At 29.1% G+C, this 20,325-nt stretch overlaps 4 protein-coding genes across 4 annotated transcripts in view; 3 read left to right on the top strand and 1 right to left on the bottom strand.

Moving 5' to 3' along the window:
* Positions 1–5,474, top strand: part of LOC113367562 (plasma kallikrein-like) — a 12,391-nt gene extending 6,917 nt beyond the window's left edge. Inside the window, exons 7-11 of the mRNA XM_026609159.1 lie at positions 2,973–3,129; positions 4,075–4,207; positions 4,343–4,450; positions 4,543–4,689; positions 5,301–5,474. Coding sequence (XP_026464944.1) covers positions 2,973–3,129; positions 4,075–4,207; positions 4,343–4,450; positions 4,543–4,689; positions 5,301–5,474 — 719 coding nt within the window. The remainder of the gene's footprint in view (positions 1–2,972; positions 3,130–4,074; positions 4,208–4,342; positions 4,451–4,542; positions 4,690–5,300) is intronic.
* Positions 5,475–7,150: 1,676 nt separating this feature from the next.
* LOC113367561 (trypsin-1-like) lies at positions 7,151–9,454 on the top strand. The gene is made up of 6 exons (XM_026609158.1): positions 7,151–7,193; positions 7,763–7,916; positions 8,228–8,366; positions 8,739–8,846; positions 9,052–9,219; positions 9,287–9,454. The coding sequence occupies exons 1-6, from the start codon at positions 7,151–7,153 to the stop codon at positions 9,452–9,454; spliced, it is 780 nt and encodes a 259-aa protein (XP_026464943.1).
* Positions 9,455–9,962: 508 nt separating this feature from the next.
* On the bottom strand, positions 9,963–18,587 carry LOC113366727 (serine/threonine-protein kinase pelle-like). The gene is made up of 11 exons (XM_026608382.1): positions 18,274–18,587; positions 15,688–15,794; positions 15,465–15,610; positions 15,173–15,390; positions 14,415–14,571; positions 14,185–14,355; positions 13,963–14,095; positions 11,271–11,421; positions 10,506–10,577; positions 10,273–10,399; positions 9,963–10,132 (listed from the first exon to the last, which is right to left on the bottom strand). Exons 1-11 carry the CDS (start codon positions 18,412–18,414, stop codon positions 9,984–9,986), a joined length of 1,572 nt encoding a protein of 523 aa, XP_026464167.1. The 5' UTR covers positions 18,415–18,587; the 3' UTR covers positions 9,963–9,983.
* Positions 18,588–18,968: 381 nt separating this feature from the next.
* Positions 18,969–20,101, top strand: LOC113366774 (la-related protein 7-like). The gene is made up of 3 exons (XM_026608431.1): positions 18,969–19,149; positions 19,215–19,396; positions 19,459–20,101. Exons 1-3 carry the CDS (start codon positions 18,975–18,977, stop codon positions 19,969–19,971), a joined length of 870 nt encoding a protein of 289 aa, XP_026464216.1. The 5' UTR covers positions 18,969–18,974; the 3' UTR covers positions 19,972–20,101.
* Positions 20,102–20,325: the final 224 nt, after the last annotated feature.

Raw genomic sequence — 20,325 nt, 5'->3', positions numbered from 1 at the left:
TAAATTATTGTAATACCTCGTACAATCACTTCCAGTACTTGAAAAACGCATTAAATTATGCAGATATTGATAAGATAACATGTATTTGAATCACTAATAATATTAATAAGAAAAAATTAATAAGAGAAATATGCAAGATTACAGAAAGAAAGAGATAAAAATCATATTATTACTCATTACAATAGATTGAATGCGGCGATAGACAGGTAAATTGCAGGCGAATTTCTTATAAATATCAGTTGACAGTGAATCTCATTGAGAACGCATTGTTGCACTCTTTTTTGATATTAAGTTACAAATGTGGTTATATTATGTTTGTTCAAATAGTTTTCTGATAATAATTGCAATCGGAACTGTAAGTACTTAAGGCAATCAATAGATATTATTAAACTGAAGTACCTATTATGAATAATTTCTAATTGCAAGATCTAGAGCAAAAGTTGTATAGCTTTGTTTGGTTTTTTCATTGATAAACTATCTTAACATATTTTAAACGATTATTTTTCAATATGTTAAAAAGTTTTAATCACATATAAACTATGATCGATAAATGTTCTCGAACAATGTGAGTGAAATGAACAGATTTATCAAAACAATTATTGCTTTATTAGAAGAGTTTGATTAGGTTATCATAAAATGAACAATATTAAAAAAAATAAGTGCCAAATAAAGCATTTTTAGATTCATTTCACTATTCACCAATACTACCCATAAATATAAAATTTTATCTTTCGATAATAAAATATGATTTCATTATAATGTCCTAAATTTTTTACTTCAATGATATATTTAATTTACTCTCAATTGACTACTGTAATAAAATTTTAGTGTATAAATATGAAATCATAATTCCCAAGGGTAGTATTTAGATTTATTTTAATACTTTTATTACTTAACAAAAATTAATTATATATTTCCACTGGTGAATGTTCTCAAACAATGTAAGTGAAATGTGCCAATTTATCATAAAAAATTATTTACAATTCATGTATTATCAATTACTAAAGAAAGAGAGTTAGGTTGGGTTATCAAAAAAACAAAAATATAAAAATACAAAGTGCAAATGATTTTTAATTCATTTTACTGTTTTGATACAAATGTAACAGTAGTGTAATTTCATTTTAATATTATAAATGTATTCAATATTTTATTTTCAGAGTATTCTTAAATTACTGTGTATTGCAAGGAGTTTCTCAATAATAAAATGTTAGTATATGTATATAGAATAATAATTCGTATTGGAGGTAGTGTTCAGTAGCATTTGATAATTTTAATTTTCCAAATAAATGACTGATGAATAATTGTATAATCTTATATCAAAACAATTTATTTACAATTAATACTGTGCATCATTGTGTAGGTTCAAATATTTTAGAAAATTCAATATAAATGTCTTGAGGCAAATTGCGTGAGCTTGCTGATATGTGTGAATAATCGACTTATGAAAATTGTGAGATTGTGACTATTTATTTTCTAAATGTTATCTTTCAAACACATTTTTAATATATGTAATCGTATTAATTATAGTGCACAAACATACATTTGTATGTCCTAAATGCGCAACTCACGTGAGCAATTTTTAAGGATTTTTGGACCCCCCCTCCCCGGTGGTGATACATAGTAATATTCAAAATTACTCCCCCTACGCCACATGTTACGTGTATTTTTAGTACCTAGAACAAATTGTAATTTTTTTTTTTTTGTAAAATTTCAGATTTTTCTTAACTTGAGGAGAAAAAATAAATACTAGATCTTAGTATAGTATAGTATCTAGTCTTACTAGATTCCCTCCTCCCCTGGGTAATATTTGGTAATTTTTTGTCAAACGCCCCTTCCCCCTTAAAGCTCATGTGATTAATGGACGCCCCCTTATTCCAAACTTTAATGATTTTTTATGGGTGTTTGACAAAAAAAAAATCACAATATCACGTGGCGGAGGAAGGGTATAGTAAAATATCACGTGTATTTATTTTTTACCTGAATTTTTAAAAATAATCCAAACATTTTCCAAAACAATTCAAAAATTTTACAATCTTTTCTAGTAACTAAAAATAAAGTTTATGTTTGGTGGGAGAGAGGGCGTTAATTATAACCAAGGGGGTGTCCATTAATCACGTGAGGTTTTTAGGCGGAGGGGACGTCTGACAAAAAAATCACGAAATATCACGTGAGGAAGGCATTTTTTAACTGATTTTTAAAAAAAAATCAAACATTTCAAAAATGAATCAAAAATTTTACAGTTCTATCATGTAACTAAAAATACACGTAATGTTTGCTGGGGGAGGGGGAGTAATTTTGAATATCACCATGTATCACCAAGGGGGAGGAGGGGTCCAAAAATCCTTAAAAAATCGCTCACGTGATTAATGGACGCCCCCAAGCTATAGGGGTAGTTAATTATAACCAAATAGGAGAAGGGGTCCAAAAACGCTTAAAAAATCGATCACGTGATTCATGGACGCCCCCTTAATTTTTCAAAATCAGGTCGAAATATTTTGTGAAAACATGTGGATACCTAAATTTGCATTTTTCTGCTAATTCTAAAGAAACTGCTTGGCCGTTTGTCGCGAAAAACGAATCAACTCGAGTCCTTATCGAGTTTGTTTTATTGAATTAAATGGCTATTAAATTTTTGAAATCGGTGCAGCCGTTTTCAAGAAAATGGTGATGTACACATATACAAACATATACATGTACACATATGCTTTTTCCAATTTTAGTCTCAAACGATTCAGAATTATTTGAACCGTCGAAAAACATAAAATGAGCAAGACAGATTTTCTAGCGAAAATTTGGGAAAAGTTAGTAACAAGTTTGAATAACCAGAATCCAATTATTTATTTAAGCTATAATTTTTATGAATGACTTCTAAAAGCTGTATATCTTGATTTAATATTTTATTTCCACATACACACACTAGTATGTATATGACCATGTAACTTTCAATAATTTGCAACATTTTTTTCCGGCAGGTGAGAAAATCTGCGAGAAAATGATCGGTGGACACAACGCAGCTCTTGGTGAATTTCCCCACCAGGTGTCAATCAGATATGAAGGCAGACACATTTGCGGCGGAGCAATTATTCACAATGACTACATTTTGACGGCAGCCCACTGTTTTGATAAAAAGTATAAATAGAAGCTAATTGATTGCGTTGATTTCTATATAATAATCTATGGGCGACATTGATAAGATCAAACGCAGTACAAAATATTGCGAAATAATTCATTATTTATATTGTTATAATAGTACTGAAATAAATCGTGATAGTACTGAAATATTTCATATACTGCATATTATAAAGTCAAGTTTTACTAGGTGTAAGTGGTATTTTGCTTTAAGCAAATTGTACAAACATTACGATCTGTGTAAGTGTAATCGACTTAATCAATAAGAATTAAAGTTCGTGAAAAAAACATTTAACACTTAATTACGAAGAAATAAACCCGCCCATTTCGAACTCATCAATGAGATACATTCAGAACACTTGGCAAAAAAATTGTACTTATCTCTTTAATTATAAAAAAAAACTAATATGAATGAACTTATAAAATCGGTGCAGCCAGTTTAAAAATAAAGTTTACAAACATCCAATTTTAGCTCACATAAACACACACTTTTTCCAATTTAGGTGCCACACGATTAAGAATAACTTACAACGTCGAGAGAACATAAAATTATCAAACCGGATTTTCTGTTAAAGCATAAACATCTCCTTTGGGACGTTAATAAAAAGTTAATTGTGATTTATAGTAGAAAATTTTATAAAATTCGGTTGAGAAAGAAAATAGTAAAATATCAGTTCGGTATCTAAATTTGCACCTTGCTTTAAAACCAAACAAAATATGAGATTTTAAAAATTTTAGAAAAAAAATGATTCAAACAAAAAATGAATTAACTTAAAAAAGTGTATAAATATTAAAGACTAGAGTTTATATATTTTGTAAGATTTTGAGAAATTGGTATAGTTAATTTTGTTTGAGGTTAAAATTAAAAGTTGTTATTACCATAGATAAATAAGTATAAATGGTTATTACCTACTCAAAAGACCAATATTTTTTATACATTTGCAGTAATCCTGATAAATTGACTGTTGTAACTGGCACGATAAATCTAACCAGAGGTGGTGAGGAACACCAAATAGAAAAAATTATCAAGCACAATTTTTCAGAAAAAACAAAGGAAAATGACATTGCTGTTGTGAAGGTGAGTAATGCATATTTATAAAAAGGTAGTCATTAAATGAATTAATTAAACCATAAACGAGATTATTTGTATAAAATATTATAAAATATGCAATCAAAGTATGTATTTGAATGAACCAAATCTATTACATTTTAGCTTCAAAACTCAATAAAGTTCAACCAATTTCAAAAACCAATCGCCTTACCAAGGAAACGACCAAAGGGAAATACCCTAAGCATAGTAACAGGATGGGGAAAGCATGTGGTATACATTTTCTATATTATTTTTTTTTATTAAATTCCTATGATTACATAAACACTTCTTAATATAAATATCTGTGTATTTTCAACTTCAAGTATCCTGGAAAAGCACATCCAAACAATTTGCAAAAAATGGAAGTCTACACAATGACTGATGAAGAATGCCGAAATGTGTTTTGGCACCCAGGATACATTATGCCAGGAATGATGTGTGCCATTAAATCAAAATCAGGTGTATGCAAAGTAAGTGAATTTTGAATCAGTTAAGTGCCTCAAATAAAGTATATTAGAGTAACACAGAGCTTCTATGAATCATTCAAACCGGTTGAGCAGGTATACTCAACTTATACTTTGGTTTACACACATTATTTGTTCTGTAGTATGCCAAACTGCTCAGAAATCTTTACAAGTTGGAGATATGCAAAAAATTGTTGAAGGGTTACAATAATTTTTCCTGATTAATCAGCAATTACTTCATTTCTCTAATGAAGGTTTATTTCTAAAAGATAATTACAATGACAAACCGATCATGTCATATTTGAAGTATGGCTTTAATTACATTATTGTTTTCAAGTATTATAAATATTTTTAATGCTAATATAAATATATAATTTATAATTTATCATTATATAAATGTGTATAATGGTTGCTACTAACAAATGTGTGCATCACGAGTGTTACCATATTACTAATAAACATTATTCAAAATTGTTATATGATATATTTATTTTCACTTAAATGCCATCTTGTACAGTAGCAAATAAGTTTTACCTCAATCGCGTGTGAACCTTACGCGCACTCTTTTTTCCTTGTTTTTATTTTGGAAAAATAATATTTATGATTTATTTCACAAGGGAGATTCTGGAGGACCACTTTTCATACAAAAAAGCAATGGATTTAAATACGAAATCATCGGCATTGTCTCTTGGATGTCAAAAACATGTGCAAGTGGAAAACCCGATGTATACACGTCTGTCTTCTACTATCTCGAATGGATCAAAAATGCGACTAATGGAGCAATTTATTAAGCTTTATTCTAGTTATATTAACTATATATTTTATAAGAATTGAAAACAATTACTATATTCATTCAAAAATCTAAATATATTATAATTTCATAAGTTATTTTATTCATATTAGTATGGACTTGTTAACTTACAGAAAACTACTATAAAATGTTGGAAAGAAAATCGACACGATCTAATTGTAAGTCAAGATTGGTATTTGAAAAAAATTAAATTTAAATCTCAATTTCATTTATCCCAAGAATTCATTTTAGTTTTACATTATAATTATCAAAAAGTCGTTATAATTTATCTAACAAATGTAAAATCAACTATGTCATTATGTATAAAACAGTTGTAAGTTGCAAATGAATATAATAAGAAATGTAAAAATTTAATATGAATAAATCCGTTCAAATATATTATAAATAAATTTAATTTGAGAACACTTCCACTTATTACACAAGATTGTATCAAACTAATTATTTTTAATTTTAGTTAAAATGCAACGTATTGTTTATTTTTCACTTATATAATACGTTGATAAAATAGCTTTGATTTCGATAGATACTGGAATCACGTAATTCTGCGATTTAAAATGACCTCATGTCGATACCGATTACATGTTTTAATATCAAAGGTAGTTTTGTTATGAAAAATTAATGACATAGATCTTGAAACTTATCATTTGCAGTCATTCTACAAATAATTTTAGTAATAGACACATTTTTATTTTTTAACAGAACTACAGAGTCAACCACGGAAAATAATTTTAGATTATATTAGACATCTCTAACCACAAGTGTAAATTTGTATACAGGTATATGACTGATGTACTTATATACAAAGTCAAAAAAAGTGGAAACTTAATATCACACTGCTTGATATCTAGCTGGCCTAGTTACTCGGCAGTATCATTTCCAATCAATACCTTTCGAACAGTTTTTTATTTTTTAAAATCGATTCGGTAGTATGAGCTTAAATGTGGACAAAAAGTTTAACACTTTTTTCCATATGGCAAATAAACAGCTTAGCAGATCGCCGCACAAAACTGACAAACGATAGTCTTCATCGAGATACATAAAATGGCTTTTAAATTTCTGAAATCGGCTCAGGCGTTTTTGACAAAACGTCGATGAAAGGTCTAATTTTGACAAATGCCAGAAAAACGATACCAATTTTTGCAAACTTTGACGAATTTTTAAAATCTCTTCACATACACATACACACACACATACTTTTTCCAAATTTGGTCTCATTCGATTCAGAATGGCTTGAAACGTCGAAGTTATTATAATAACTTCCCGAAGGAGAAGTTTATGTTTTCATCAAAAAATCCGATTCGCTAATTTTATGTTTTCTCGATTCGCTAATTTTATGTTTGAAGTTTACTATTATAATTAGTAAACTTCAAATAACCAAAATTAGTATTATTTTTCATTTCAAATTCTGTTAATATTACCAACCAGAAATTATCGTACAACCAGTAAGCCTTCTTATTTTGCATAATTTATTTCACAATGCATCACAGTTTAACAATGCAAGATTATCCAAAATCATTGGATTACATATATCAAGTAAATCAAAATCAACAAATATCATAAACAAACCAATTCATTATGAAGCAAAAAATACGATAAGATTAAAACGCGATTTATATAAAAACCCAGAGGTTTTGGTTACGTTGTCATTAGTGAAAAATGTTGCTATTAGTTCTCATTGCAGTTATTGGAAGCGCCCTGGGTAAGTTGATAATATTATATAATTGTAATAAAAATAAATGTTTTATGTAAATTTGGACATCAATCAGAACTATGTGTTCAACGAGCTATTGCGATGTGATTCCTTAAACCATAGGCTTCCAAACCTGTTTGTATCGTGGACCCGTTTAACTTTGCCATGGACCCCTTATTTAGTCGATATCGATTTTTTTTTATAAATTTTTATTTGTACCAATGTTTAGTATTAAACATTAAAAGTAAAGATACTAATTCAGTTGAGACAATAATTAATTGACTTCATAATAATAATAATATAGATATTAACAAGGTATACTGTGATCCACTATTGTGGATCTCAATAGTTCCTTTAACTTAGGATTTTACCATTATCTTTCTTAAATTTATACTTTCAATGAGAAAAATGAATAGCAATTTTCCGCCGTCCCGGATTAGCCCAACTTCAAAGTTACCGTTCCGAATTTGAAATTAAAAATATGGTAACCTGATACCAACTGTTACCAAAGTTTTCATAATGTTACAAATTCAACAAAAAAATAAACTTATATTATAACTTACCTTTGTTACATGCAGGCGGCGTGGACGAGAGAATTATTGGAGGAGTTCCTGCTGCAGTCGGAGAATTTCCTCACCAGATTTCCCTTCGGTACAGACAGTACCACACATGTGGAGGCTCTATTTTGAATCCATCTTACATATTAACGGCTGCTCATTGCGTTGAGGGCAGGTAATAATGAATTTTGTAAACGAATCTGAAACAAAATAATATTTTATGAAAAAACAATAGATGGTTCAAATTAACAAGCAATCTTTAGGGTGGGTCACTATGAGTGGAAGCGCTATTTAAAGTAGAAACTTTTTAAGGAAACATGTGTCTTCATCATTTCAGCATTCCTCCTTGAACCGAAGTAAATTGAAACCGAAATGAAAATAAATCATGTTTTTTCATATTTTTGCTTTCACAATGCTTTCACTTTAAATGACCTACCATATATAAACATAGAAAATTTCTACAATATTTAAATTAATATTTTTCAGGGCATATCCTCCTGATTTCACAGTCGTCACTGGTTCCATTCAATTATTAGCTGGAGGGCAATCACATGCAGTACAATCGATCGTATTCCATGAAAAATTTGCCCAAAGCCACTTGAACAATGATGTTGCAATTATCAAGGTAAAGATTAAAAATAAAATTTGTTAGGAAACAAATTATATGTCCATATCAGAGCTATAAATTTCTGCAATATTATAGGGATTGTTTTCGCGTTTAACATCAATTAGTGTTTATTAGCCATTATTTATTTATTTATTTATTTATTTATTTATTTATTCATTCAACGCCCAAGACAATAATTATTAGAGAAATTGTGTTAATTAGAAAAAAATCGCGTTCTTATACATGTTCAATTATAGTAAAATGAATTTAAGCGAATGTTGTTGCCTAAGTCACCAACAAAAATGTAAGAAATGGAACATTTTCCATTTTTTGCACTAGTTTTAATGATTGCTGCTGATAAGAATCAACCAAAATTATGCTCTTTTGCAGCTTCAAAGACCAATGACATTCAACCAATATCAAAAACCAATTCGTCTACCAAACTCCGATACTCCTTCTGGTGTATTGCTGACAGTTTCAGGATGGGGTCTTACTGCTGTAAGTATGAAAACAGGGTTGTTAAAATACAAATATGTATGCATTATTTTTCCCTAAAATAAAAAATAACACATACATAATGAAAAATGATTCAATTAGGCCACGATATTTATTTAGAAAATAACAGGGCAGTATCAAAATCTCTCATTCTCACAGAATTGTGGAGACTTGACTAGCAAATAAGTACTATTTTTTAATGTTTTAGTATCCAAGTAATACATCGCCAAACTATCTCCAAAAAATGCTGGTCAACTCTTGGAGTAATGCCGAATGCCAAAGATGGCACGACTACGGACCAGGAGGTAGAGCAATAGATACCATTTATCCAGGAATGTTGTGCGCATTTAACAGATTACATATTGGAATTTGTAAGGTAAGTACAGTAAAGCTGAATATTTTTATAATGGCATCAAAATTTTATTATGTTTCTTATGATAAAGGGTGACTCGGGTGGTCCATTGGTGGTATACGACAATGAAGGACCTGTGCAAGTTGGTGTTGTTTCTTGGGTTTGGAGGTATTGTGCTCAAGGTGTACCTGATGTATATGCCAGAGTACATTACTACTTAGATTGGATTCATGAACATACTAATAACGAATTACTTTAATATACTAGATCAAATTTTTGTTTTAATTATTTAAATCTTGTGATAATAAAATTATATAAAATTTTGATACAAATTGAATAAACTCTAAAAACATTTTAACGCTTTTTTTTTTTTAATTAGCTGTTCTAACCCTAAGGCGGCCTCCAATAATCATGTGATCGATTTTTTAAGGATTTTTGGACTCCACCAAACATCACAAATATTTTTAGTTAAGAGAAAATATTGTTTTATTTCGAGAAAAATTTGCAAGGTTTTTTTATTATTATTATCACTTATCATTCGCATTTTCATGTTAATACTTAACCGGATTATGATTAACACCGACTTATAACACTTAAGAACAGAATAATAACTTCTGTTAGAGCATTTATATTTTATTCAATTTCAACATTATTGTTCATAATCGTAATATAAAATATACATTCATATAAAATATATTAATTTAATAACACCAAATTACTTAATGTATCTAAAATAAAGTATTCATTTAAAATAAAATATTTAAAAATAAGTATTACCACTATTATCACTATTCCAGCAATTCCAACACTTTCACCATTTCGGGTCGTTGATTTGGAATTCTATTCACACATATTAGTCCCAATTTAATAAGTTCAGCAAAAATATTTTTTGCTTCATGTGAAGATGAATCTTCAGATCTAAGATCTTGGAGAGCATCTATAAAGCCAAATAAATAATAATATACAATTATATAATTGATTTGTACCATACAAATAAATATATATATATATATATATATATATATTTATTTATATTTATAGAAACATTGTTATTGAATTAATTTGAATAAAAATTACCTAGCTGCCCTTCTTCACAATATGCTGTTACGTGATCTTTAAGAAATTTGTATTTTCGTTTGTCGTCATATACTGATAAACCAGTTGCGATTTCAAATAATACAACGCCAAAACTATATGTATCTACCTAAAATATATAAATGAACTTATACTAAAAATTGTAACTATAAACAATATACTCTTTTAAGAGTTATATACAAAAATCTCAAAATTACATTATATTTTATATATACCTTTGTCGATAATTTTCTTCCGCGCAAAAATTCGTCTGGAAGATATGGTCTGGTACCTTGGATTCTTGTAACCTGGTATTAAATTATATTCTGATAAAATATAATCAAAACTTGGTACCTATTGTTATAATACATATGGTGAAATAACGAATAAAAAAATCTAATATATGTTTGAAATGAATATATAGAAAAGTCAAATTAAAATAAGACAATTTTGGAAAAAAACTATTTGTTAAAACGAATAAAGTTGATAAACAAAACTATATTAATATAATATGTGATATAGGATGTTTTTGATTGATATAAAAATACCGATTTTTAACTTCTTTGATTTGCTTCAAGGCACGATGCCATAAACTACTAGTTTAACTTTTTTTCATTTCTGCCTACAAAGAACTTTTGAACTCAAACTCTAAGAAAAATCCAAGGCCTACTTTTTACAAAAATCTGATATATACACTATTATGAAAAAAAAATTAAAATATTATTGTAATTACTAAATTAACATAAAATATATAGGATTGATTTTTAACTGTTTGACCAATGTACATTTAAACGTATTTTAAACTTCTTTGACAATGGTTTGCATTAATTCATTATCTACTAATGTTAAGAGAAATATGTTAATCGACGTTTTATTGCAGAAGTTTGAATAAAGTAAAGTGTTTAGTTTTATATTACATTTTTCTCAAAATTTAACTTGAATAGTTTTTTAAAAATTATGGTAAATAATAAGAAAAGTATATAAACTTGGAATTTATTTACCTTCATGTAATCTGTATGCGGTCCTTCCCTTGCCAGACCAAAATCTCCAATCCTCGGTTCATTGCATTGATCAAGTAGAATGTTTGCTGATTTAATATCTCCATGAATTAAAGGTTTCTCTCGATTGTAAGTATGCAAAAATTGCAATCCTCTAAAATAATATATAGATGAATAAAATATATTTTGATCATCTAGTAATCAAAAACAAAATGTATTCAACATAAATTAAATAATCAAAATTTAAAGAAAATGTATTAAGTAACTAATTCAAAATTTCAGTTTATAATATTTTGCTCTCCTTTGCAATAGAATGGCTACCCCAAATACCACCACCACATTAAGTTCTCTAGATTACGATTTTCACTTAAACACATGCAAGCTCAGGCTCGTAATAAGCAATTTGAAACATGTACAAGGTAAGTAAAAACTTTATTCCTTAAATCCTTAGTTGCCAGAATCAGGTGAACTAGTACCAAAAAGTCTTTGTAACTTTTCATTAGACAAAGTACTCATCAGATTGTATTTATATAGATCGTGTCAATGTTCACAATTGGGTCAAGAAATTGACAACAGCTAGGAACAACAAAGAAGAAAAAATGCTTCGAAATGATTTCATGGCATTTTTGGTCAAAGCTGTCCAAGACCAAAACTTGATTCCACCATTCAATGAACCACCTCCACCTGGTCCATTGACCGCAATGATAAACCTAATGGTATATCTTAGTTACTTTTATTATTAATATTAAAACATTTTATTTTAATAGTAGAATTGTATTTCCAAAGCCGGATGAGTTGCCACCTGGAACAATCGACACTACCTTTATGCCTGAACAACCTCTAGCACAAGCATCTCAAAGTTCGGCTCTATTCAATCTATCTCCTGACAATGGAGATTTTCTGATCTCCCAGCCATTACCAAGATGTGGGGTATTTTGTTATATGGCAGTTGTCAGTCAGCAACCACCAGAAGAAGAAGATTAGGCCTCGAATTAATTTTGAATAGACCCAATAAATGTAATACGTTATATTGACAAGTAATCAAAAAACATCTAGATCATTATATAAACATTACGCGAACATATGTCCAAATGTCACAAACAACCTTCAGATCCGTAAAAATTTTGTAGCGTTCAATAAATTACATGATCTTTAAAAGATATTTTTTCATTATTTGAATATTTATAAGTGGTACCCAAATGATTGTTACAAACGACGAAATTTTTCATATTTCCATTTTGCCATCAACATTTTTCGAGAGAATTCTTACTCGCTTAAAGCTCGTATCCCAAATTTTGCTCGTATGCCGAAACAATGAATCACTCCTTTGTCGCTAGTATTTCGAAACGCTTGTAAGTCAAGGTAGCATGGTATATTTATATAAAGTTATGTTGAAGCTTATGAGATAATAAAACTAGTGGTGTATGGCATCCTTAAGGTAAATTGCTAGAACTTCCGCAAAGAAATGTTCGAGGAATATTAAGGTTCGAGGTTTTCAAATGGATTATTATAAATATTGAAATTTATATATGTTTACAGAAAAGTAAATAAGCAAAACTTAATCGATCTAATTTAAAATGAAAGGACATTGTCTACTATTTATAATAGTTATATGAAATGAATGGCAGAGTTAAGACTATTTATTTGAAGAATATAAGCAAGTTTTAGAACTTTGGCAAGAATTAAAATTACAATACGAATTAATTTCGATATAACAAAATTAGTGTATGGCATCGTGACTTAAGACATTTGCCGGAACTTCCCGTACAGTGACGAAATGTTCGAGGAATATTAAATGTTTTTAAATAAATTAGATGAATTAAATACTGTAACGAATTATATAAACTGAATTACAAAGTTAAAATCATTTATTTAAAGTATATAAGTCAGCTTTAAAACTTTAGCCAGAATTAAAATTGAAATCTGAATTATTTTCGATATACAAAAAAAAAATCCAAAAGCAAATGGTTTCGTCAACACAAGCAGAAAGTTTTTTCAATCATTCGAATTAGATGCTTAGTTCTCGCAAAAACTGCAATTTTTTTGCATGTTTGGCTCGGTATCTCCAAAACGGCTGGATCTGTCTTTGCCAAAAACTAGTCACCACTTCTCCCCGTCATTACGAATTGAATGTTGTTTGGATCATTCAAATCAGATGCTCCGTTCTCAAAAACTCAATTTCTATTTTCTGCACTCTTTGCTCCGTATATCGGAAACGGCTAGACCCGCCTTTGCCAAAAACTAATCAACACATCCTATCAATAGGAATCGACTGTTTTTTGAACAATTTAAATCGGCTGATCTGTGCGCCCAAAAACGTGGACGAAAAATTGTATCCATGCATACATACACATACATACATACACACAGAGAAAGGAGAAAGAGCAAATGGGACTTCGCACAATCAAAAGCTAAGTATAAAATCGAGGTAAGAATTTTAACATTCTAGATTCTCCCCCCACGAAGTAATGCCTAACGCGGGACCAAAGGTAAGGGAAAAGCGGAGGTTTTTACACACACACACACATCCATTTTTTCTGAGGTATGCAAAAATGTTCAGAAACCTTCAAAACGTGAAGGATCGCAAAAATTTCCAATTTCGATTTTTGGACGATTACAATAACTTACCCTACGGGAAGTTAATATAACTCATATCTGTAAAAATAGCCAAAAATTGTTTATTCAATTCACTCACCTCGCTGTACCACGAGCAATATTTTTTCTTTGTTGCCAAAGTAAAGAAGGTTGCAAATTATGGCGCGCTCTTTGAAAATTGCGTTCTAATGAACCTCCAGACATATATTGATACACGAGGCAGGGTTCTCGTCCTGTATTAAAAATTAAAACGTTATGTTAGGAATAAATATTGAATCTTCACCATAAACAGTAAAAATAAAACATTTTTAATTATACACACCTTCATCCATGCTGTATCCATAAAGTGACAAAATGTTATCATGTCGACAACCATTTAAATATCTTAATTCTCTCATTGATTGCTCCATTTGAGTATTATAACTTTCAGCAGACGTCATACCTCTTGGTGGCTCCAGACGTTTTATAGCAACAGCAGTATTTTTCCATAAACCTTATAAAAGATATTCGAAATTAATATTTTTAAATCTTCTAAATATGCTAAAATTTTACCTTTAAAAACTTTTCCAAATCCGCCTCTGCCAAGTACATTAGATTCATTCCAGTTATCGGTAGCAGCTTGAAGCTCATCATAGGATATTCTAGGAATTGCACTAGCAGACTCGTTAATACTCGAAATATCGGATACTCCGGAAACTAAAAATTTTGCCTAGATAATGGACATAAAAATAAATTGTATTCTCTATACTATAAATTTATTTTTAGGTTTACATTGTGTGTATGTGGGTGGTATGAATGTTGTGTAAGTCTCTTTGGTAAAATGATCTTATAACATGAAATTGTTTTTATCTTGTTGAAATTGACATAGAAAATAAGTTTTATTTTTCTGGATTGATAAGTGCTTATAATTAGGTTTAATAATACTGTATTTTTTGTAGAATTGTTTAGTAATGATGTTTTTATGTAAAATAATGATGAGGTTTACTCCTCTGTAAATAAAATCTTCATTATTTGATATATGAATCATATATGATATAGTTTTAATGTGTTAGTAATTTAATTGAATAAATATATATTTGACTGCTTTTATGTTTAAAAGGCATTATAGTTTAAGTCAGAATGAGAAATATTATAAATGTATCTAATTTTCTTTACACAAATAAATAATTATGATGATAATTATATTGAGTTTGATTATAGCTATTTCTGTTTTAGACCATATGTATCACAATACAAAAACTCACTAGAATCACAAAAATAAACTTTTCCTTTGAAAAGTTAATTATCGAGAAGTTATTACAAGATTTTACCTGTGGTTGTGGAGACAAACGCCTTTGGAACGGCATTTGATGAGACCTGTTCGTAGGTGGTGTCAAAACATTTTCATTATTTTCATCACTAGTTTGTGCATTATTATTATTATTAATACTTTCTATTTGTACAACTATATTAGGTTGCTTAGGCTTAAGCACATTGAGTATTTTTGAAGATTTGGTGATGACTGCAACATTATCAGAATCACTAACTTCTAAAAAATAAATTATAATATTATTATAATAATTATAATGCTATATTGTAATAAATACTAGTTGAGTTTCTTACCTGAATTGCGTGCATTACCATTAATCTGTCTAGGTCCAAGCTGAGCAAAATTTGTGCATAAATGTTCTTCGTAACTCTTTATCAGCTGATGATATCTTGGATCAACAGATTGTTTAATTTCTTCCATCGCTTTAAAGTGATTCATTCTGAATAAAAAATGATTGAAAAGTTAAACACATAAGTTTAATACAAATTAGTCAATAATATGTACAAAAATGCAAACCTTGACAATAAAATAAATAATTCAAGAATTGTGTGATTGTGACGACCCCATAAAGTCAATAATTCATCGGAAGGAGATCCACCGCATCTCGTCTTGCGTTCAATGTCCTACCAGAAAATTAAACATTGTTTAATTTTATATAAAAAACAAAACTAGATGTAAGTGGAATTGTGTATTAAGACAAATTGCATAAAATTCTTAACAAGATCTCCGCATATGCAACATGTGCAAATAAAATCAATTGAAAGACTATTCTGGGAAAATAATTTATATATAATTCTATGCATTTTCAAGTTATATTATTCGTAGGAGTTATTTTAATTATAGAATTGTGAGTAACTAACTTAGTTTGAAATTCAGGAGTTTTGTGGTTTTACCAGTTGTGTGAAAATTCAAGTATGTAATTCATCATATATGCGTAATTGCTACTGCAATATTGAATTAACTAATAAAGAATATCCCAGAAATTAATTAACAGTAACATATAAATTTAAGTTTTGGCCAAAATAAAAATATACAAGAAAAATATATTATCGAATAATAATTTAAAAATTTTCTTGCCGAGAGGTAAGTTTGTCAAAAGGGTAAGTTTCGAAAGCGAATCTTGCGAATTTAATAAAACTTGGCACACGTTGTTATTATACTTTACTAAGATCGTGACAAAAATTTTAAATTGGTTCATACTGTAGTTTCCGAGATATGCGAGATTACACTCTGACCTGAAACTAGCCTAGTTTCAGGTTGGGAGCACTTTTCGCCTAGGTGCACCATAGTATTTTCTCAAAAAACGGATCGTGCGAATTCAATGAAACTTGGCACATATTGTTATTATACTTTATCAAGATTGTGACCAAATTTTTAAATTGGTTCACACGGTAGTTTTCGAGATATGCGATATTGCACTTTGACCTGAAACTAGCCTAATTTCAGGTTGAGAGCACGTTCGGCCTAGGTGCATTATGGTGTTTTCTCAAAAGCGAATTTTGAGAATTTAATGAAACTTGGCGCACATTGTGATTATACTTTGCCAAGATTGTCACAGAAATTTTATTTTTTTTATGAAAATGCCAATTTTTATATATCTTTGCGTTTCAAAAATTTCTGAGCATTTTGGCATACCATAATAGAATAAATGAATGTATGTTTGTCAAATTTTTGTCGACGATTTCAAGAATATGGATCAACCGATTTGAATAATTCAAATAACATTCGATTCCTATTGATAAGGAGACGTGCTTATTAGTTTCTGGCAAAGGCAGGTCCAGCCGTTCAGAAGATAGAAGAATAGAAGTAAGGGCAAGAAGTGCCAAAAATGGTAATTTAGTTTTAAAGAGAACGGAGCGACCGATTTGAATGATTCAAAAAACATTTTATTTGAGATCCGATAAATAAAGTAAAAAAAACACCATTTAACAATAAAAAATTATCATTAGACAAATGCACATCGAATTGTCGGACATCAATAATAAGTTAAAATTTTGTTTACATATCTATGGGTTCGGTACCACTGTTTATCGTTAGACTGAGACGCGGCGCTTACGCGCTTCGATATTTCGTCCATGAAACAGCTACGCACCACGATTGCTTTAAAAATAATTTAATTTTTTTTTAAGTTTCAAAATATAAAAAATATTTCAAACTTTTCAAAAAAGTCAATTTTTTCAAAAATTTCAAAATTCAATTTTTTAAGTTTTCAAATAATATTACAGCTTTTTTAAAAATGTTAATTTTTTGTACGGGAAGATCCAGCAATTTGCCTCAAGACACAATGCTATGCACTACCAGTTAAATAAATTATTTGATTAAAGTAAAACTTTTATGTTTTCTAACAATAAGATAAAAAACTATACCAGATATAAACAAAATTAACTTAATTAGTTAAATATGACTCTTGTACTTAATTTTTTATATAAATCAGATATATGTAATTTGTAAAGAAGTAATATAAAATAGATAAATATAGTATTATTAAATATATATAAACTATATAGACATATATGAATAAATGTATAAATTTATCCAAAATTCTTATACCAGGCACCCCTGTCTGACTGAGATATGAAAATGTATATAATGCTAAATAAATAAATTTCAAAAAAATGTAAAATAAAAATTCATGAATGTTTAATTACAATGCAAAATATTTACATAAACTTGTTGAATGCATAATAAATACGCCAGAAATGTATATAATTTCTAATGAAATCGCAATGACTAACAACAAGTGGGCAAAACCCAAGAATCGCAAAATAGAAATAAATGAAAATTTTTATTGATGAATTAAAATACGGAAGTACTTTTAATAGAAGTCTATAATATAAAATAATACATTGTTAGTTTAATGTATTGTGTATTAATGAAAGTAATCAAAAGGGGAATAAAGAATGCCACCATGAACAAATGGCAGAAGACATCTAAATGCAAAAACAAACACTTTCAAATGACTTTTATCAAAACCTTTACTAAAAACGTTCAGAAAAATTGTATTTTTACATGTTTGAGGAGTTTTTAATTTGTTCAGACATGATGTGTTACAATTTGATTAGATTTATTATTGATACAAGATTAAATAATAGTATTTTTTACCTGCACAGTACAAACATCAAATTGCATATGCCCTGCGAGCTCTTTCCATTTTTCATTTTCGTCAAGAAGTCTGCAAAGCTTTAGTCTTTCACTATAAAACATATTATAAATGTACTTATGCTCACGTCCGTTCGACATCATTCTTAAAATTAAAAGTGGCTTAATGTTTTGACATAAAATTAAACACTACACTGATATCAGCACACGAAAAAGTGTCCATTTTCTTGGATGCAGTCAGTGCCATTAAACGACTGATTTACAAAGAAAATAAAACATGGTTTTATGGTATAACTGTATTAATGTACGGTATGTGTTTGACAGTTCTTATAGTTTTGTTGTTTTAGCGGCCACGTGATTTTTCTATGCATAAACTGCATACTTCATGTAAGACAAATAGCATCACCAACGTAATAAAAAACGATAATAAGCTAGTAGTGCATGGCATCGTGCATTAAGCAAATTGCTGGAACTTCCCGTAATGAAAATTAGAATTTTTAAAAAAGATTTAAAATTTTCGAAAACTTTAAATAAATTTAATAAAATTTGGAAATTTTGCTTATAATATTACAATGTTGCCGACATTGTTGTTTGAGGCGCCATTTTCATAACCTCATTATTTCCAACGTCAAAGTGAAACTTCGAACTGAAGAACTTATATTTTAAGAAATATTTATTTATTCGTTGCTAATATTTGATTAAAAATGGAGAGTGAAAATAAAGTGGAAAAGGCGGTTCCTTCTAATGAAAGCCAGAAAAAGATTCGTCATAGAAAGAAACAGCTTTATCACTCTATATTGAAACAAATGGAGTTTTATTTTGGAGATGCCAATTTATCTAAAGACAGGTTTCTTGGAGCTTTGATAAAAGAAGATCCTTGTACGTTTCTGATTGTTAAATTTAAATATTACTTGCAGTGATATAATAACTTTGCTTCATTTCAGATATCCCTTTGACTACGTTCTTGAAATTCAATAAAATTAAATCGCTTACTGATAACATTGAAGACATTGCTAAATCGGTTTCAAATTCAGAAATATTAAAATTGTCTGAAGACGAAAAAAAGATATGTCGTATAACTCCTATCAAGGAAAGGACAAATCTTGATGAATGCACTGTATATGTGGTAAATACAATTGTATTGTTATATATTTAAAGAATAAATTAACTTACCCATTATCATTTCAGGAATGCCTGCCACCAAACATTGACCATGATTGGCTTCGTAATATATTTGTGACATTTGGTCCAGTGTCTTATATATCAGTACCTAGATTCAAACACAATAAAAAAATCAAAGGATTTGCATTCGTTGAGTTTGAAGATCCTGCATCTGCAACCAAATGTTTAGAAGCATTTGAAGAGGCAGGTGCTAAATTGCTTCCAATGATGAATCCAGATGATTTATGTAGTATCACTTCATTTGAGGACCCTAATCAACCGAAAGTTGATGATAAAGAAAATGATAAGGCTAAAGAAAATGAACAAGAAAAATGTGAAACCAAAATGGAGGAAGACTCAAAGACTGATACTAAGTTAAAAACACAAAAGCGCAAAGCCATGGAATCTGATTCAAGTTGTGATGAACAAGTACAGAAAAAGAAAAGTAAAGTGAAATCTGAGACTGATGCCAGTAAAGAAACACTGAAAAGAAAACAGATCAAGAATCTTCCTCTACGAATACAGAAAAAAAACCTGTAGATAAACCTATTTTAACAGACAACACATCTGGTGTTGAAACTGAGGATAATGAGACAGAAACATGTCCAGAAGCCAAAAAGAAAAAAAGGAAACGAAAGAAGCAAGTCAAGAAATACAGAGAAAGTATTGCTTCAACTGGATTGAAAATTCTTTCAAAGTAAATACATTGTTCATATATTTGATTAGTCATAAAGTTACAGTTTCAGGAGTAATTAATATTTATTATTTAATTTCAGAAAAGAGTGGAAGAAATTAAGAAACAAATACCTAGATTTGCAAAGAAGTAAAATGCGCCAATTAAAAAAACAGCTGCACTTGAATAGAGTGAATGAAAATTCTCAAAAATATCCTGTG

This window comes from Ctenocephalides felis, unplaced genomic scaffold (genome assembly GCF_003426905.1).
Source record: "Ctenocephalides felis isolate EL2017-DRISC unplaced genomic scaffold, ASM342690v1 CF-g0.4_SCAFFOLD_01170, whole genome shotgun sequence".
NCBI lineage: Eukaryota > Metazoa > Arthropoda > Insecta > Siphonaptera > Pulicidae > Ctenocephalides > Ctenocephalides felis.
Note: the sequence above shows the minus strand (reverse complement) of the source record. Positions and strands in the feature narration are given on the sequence as shown.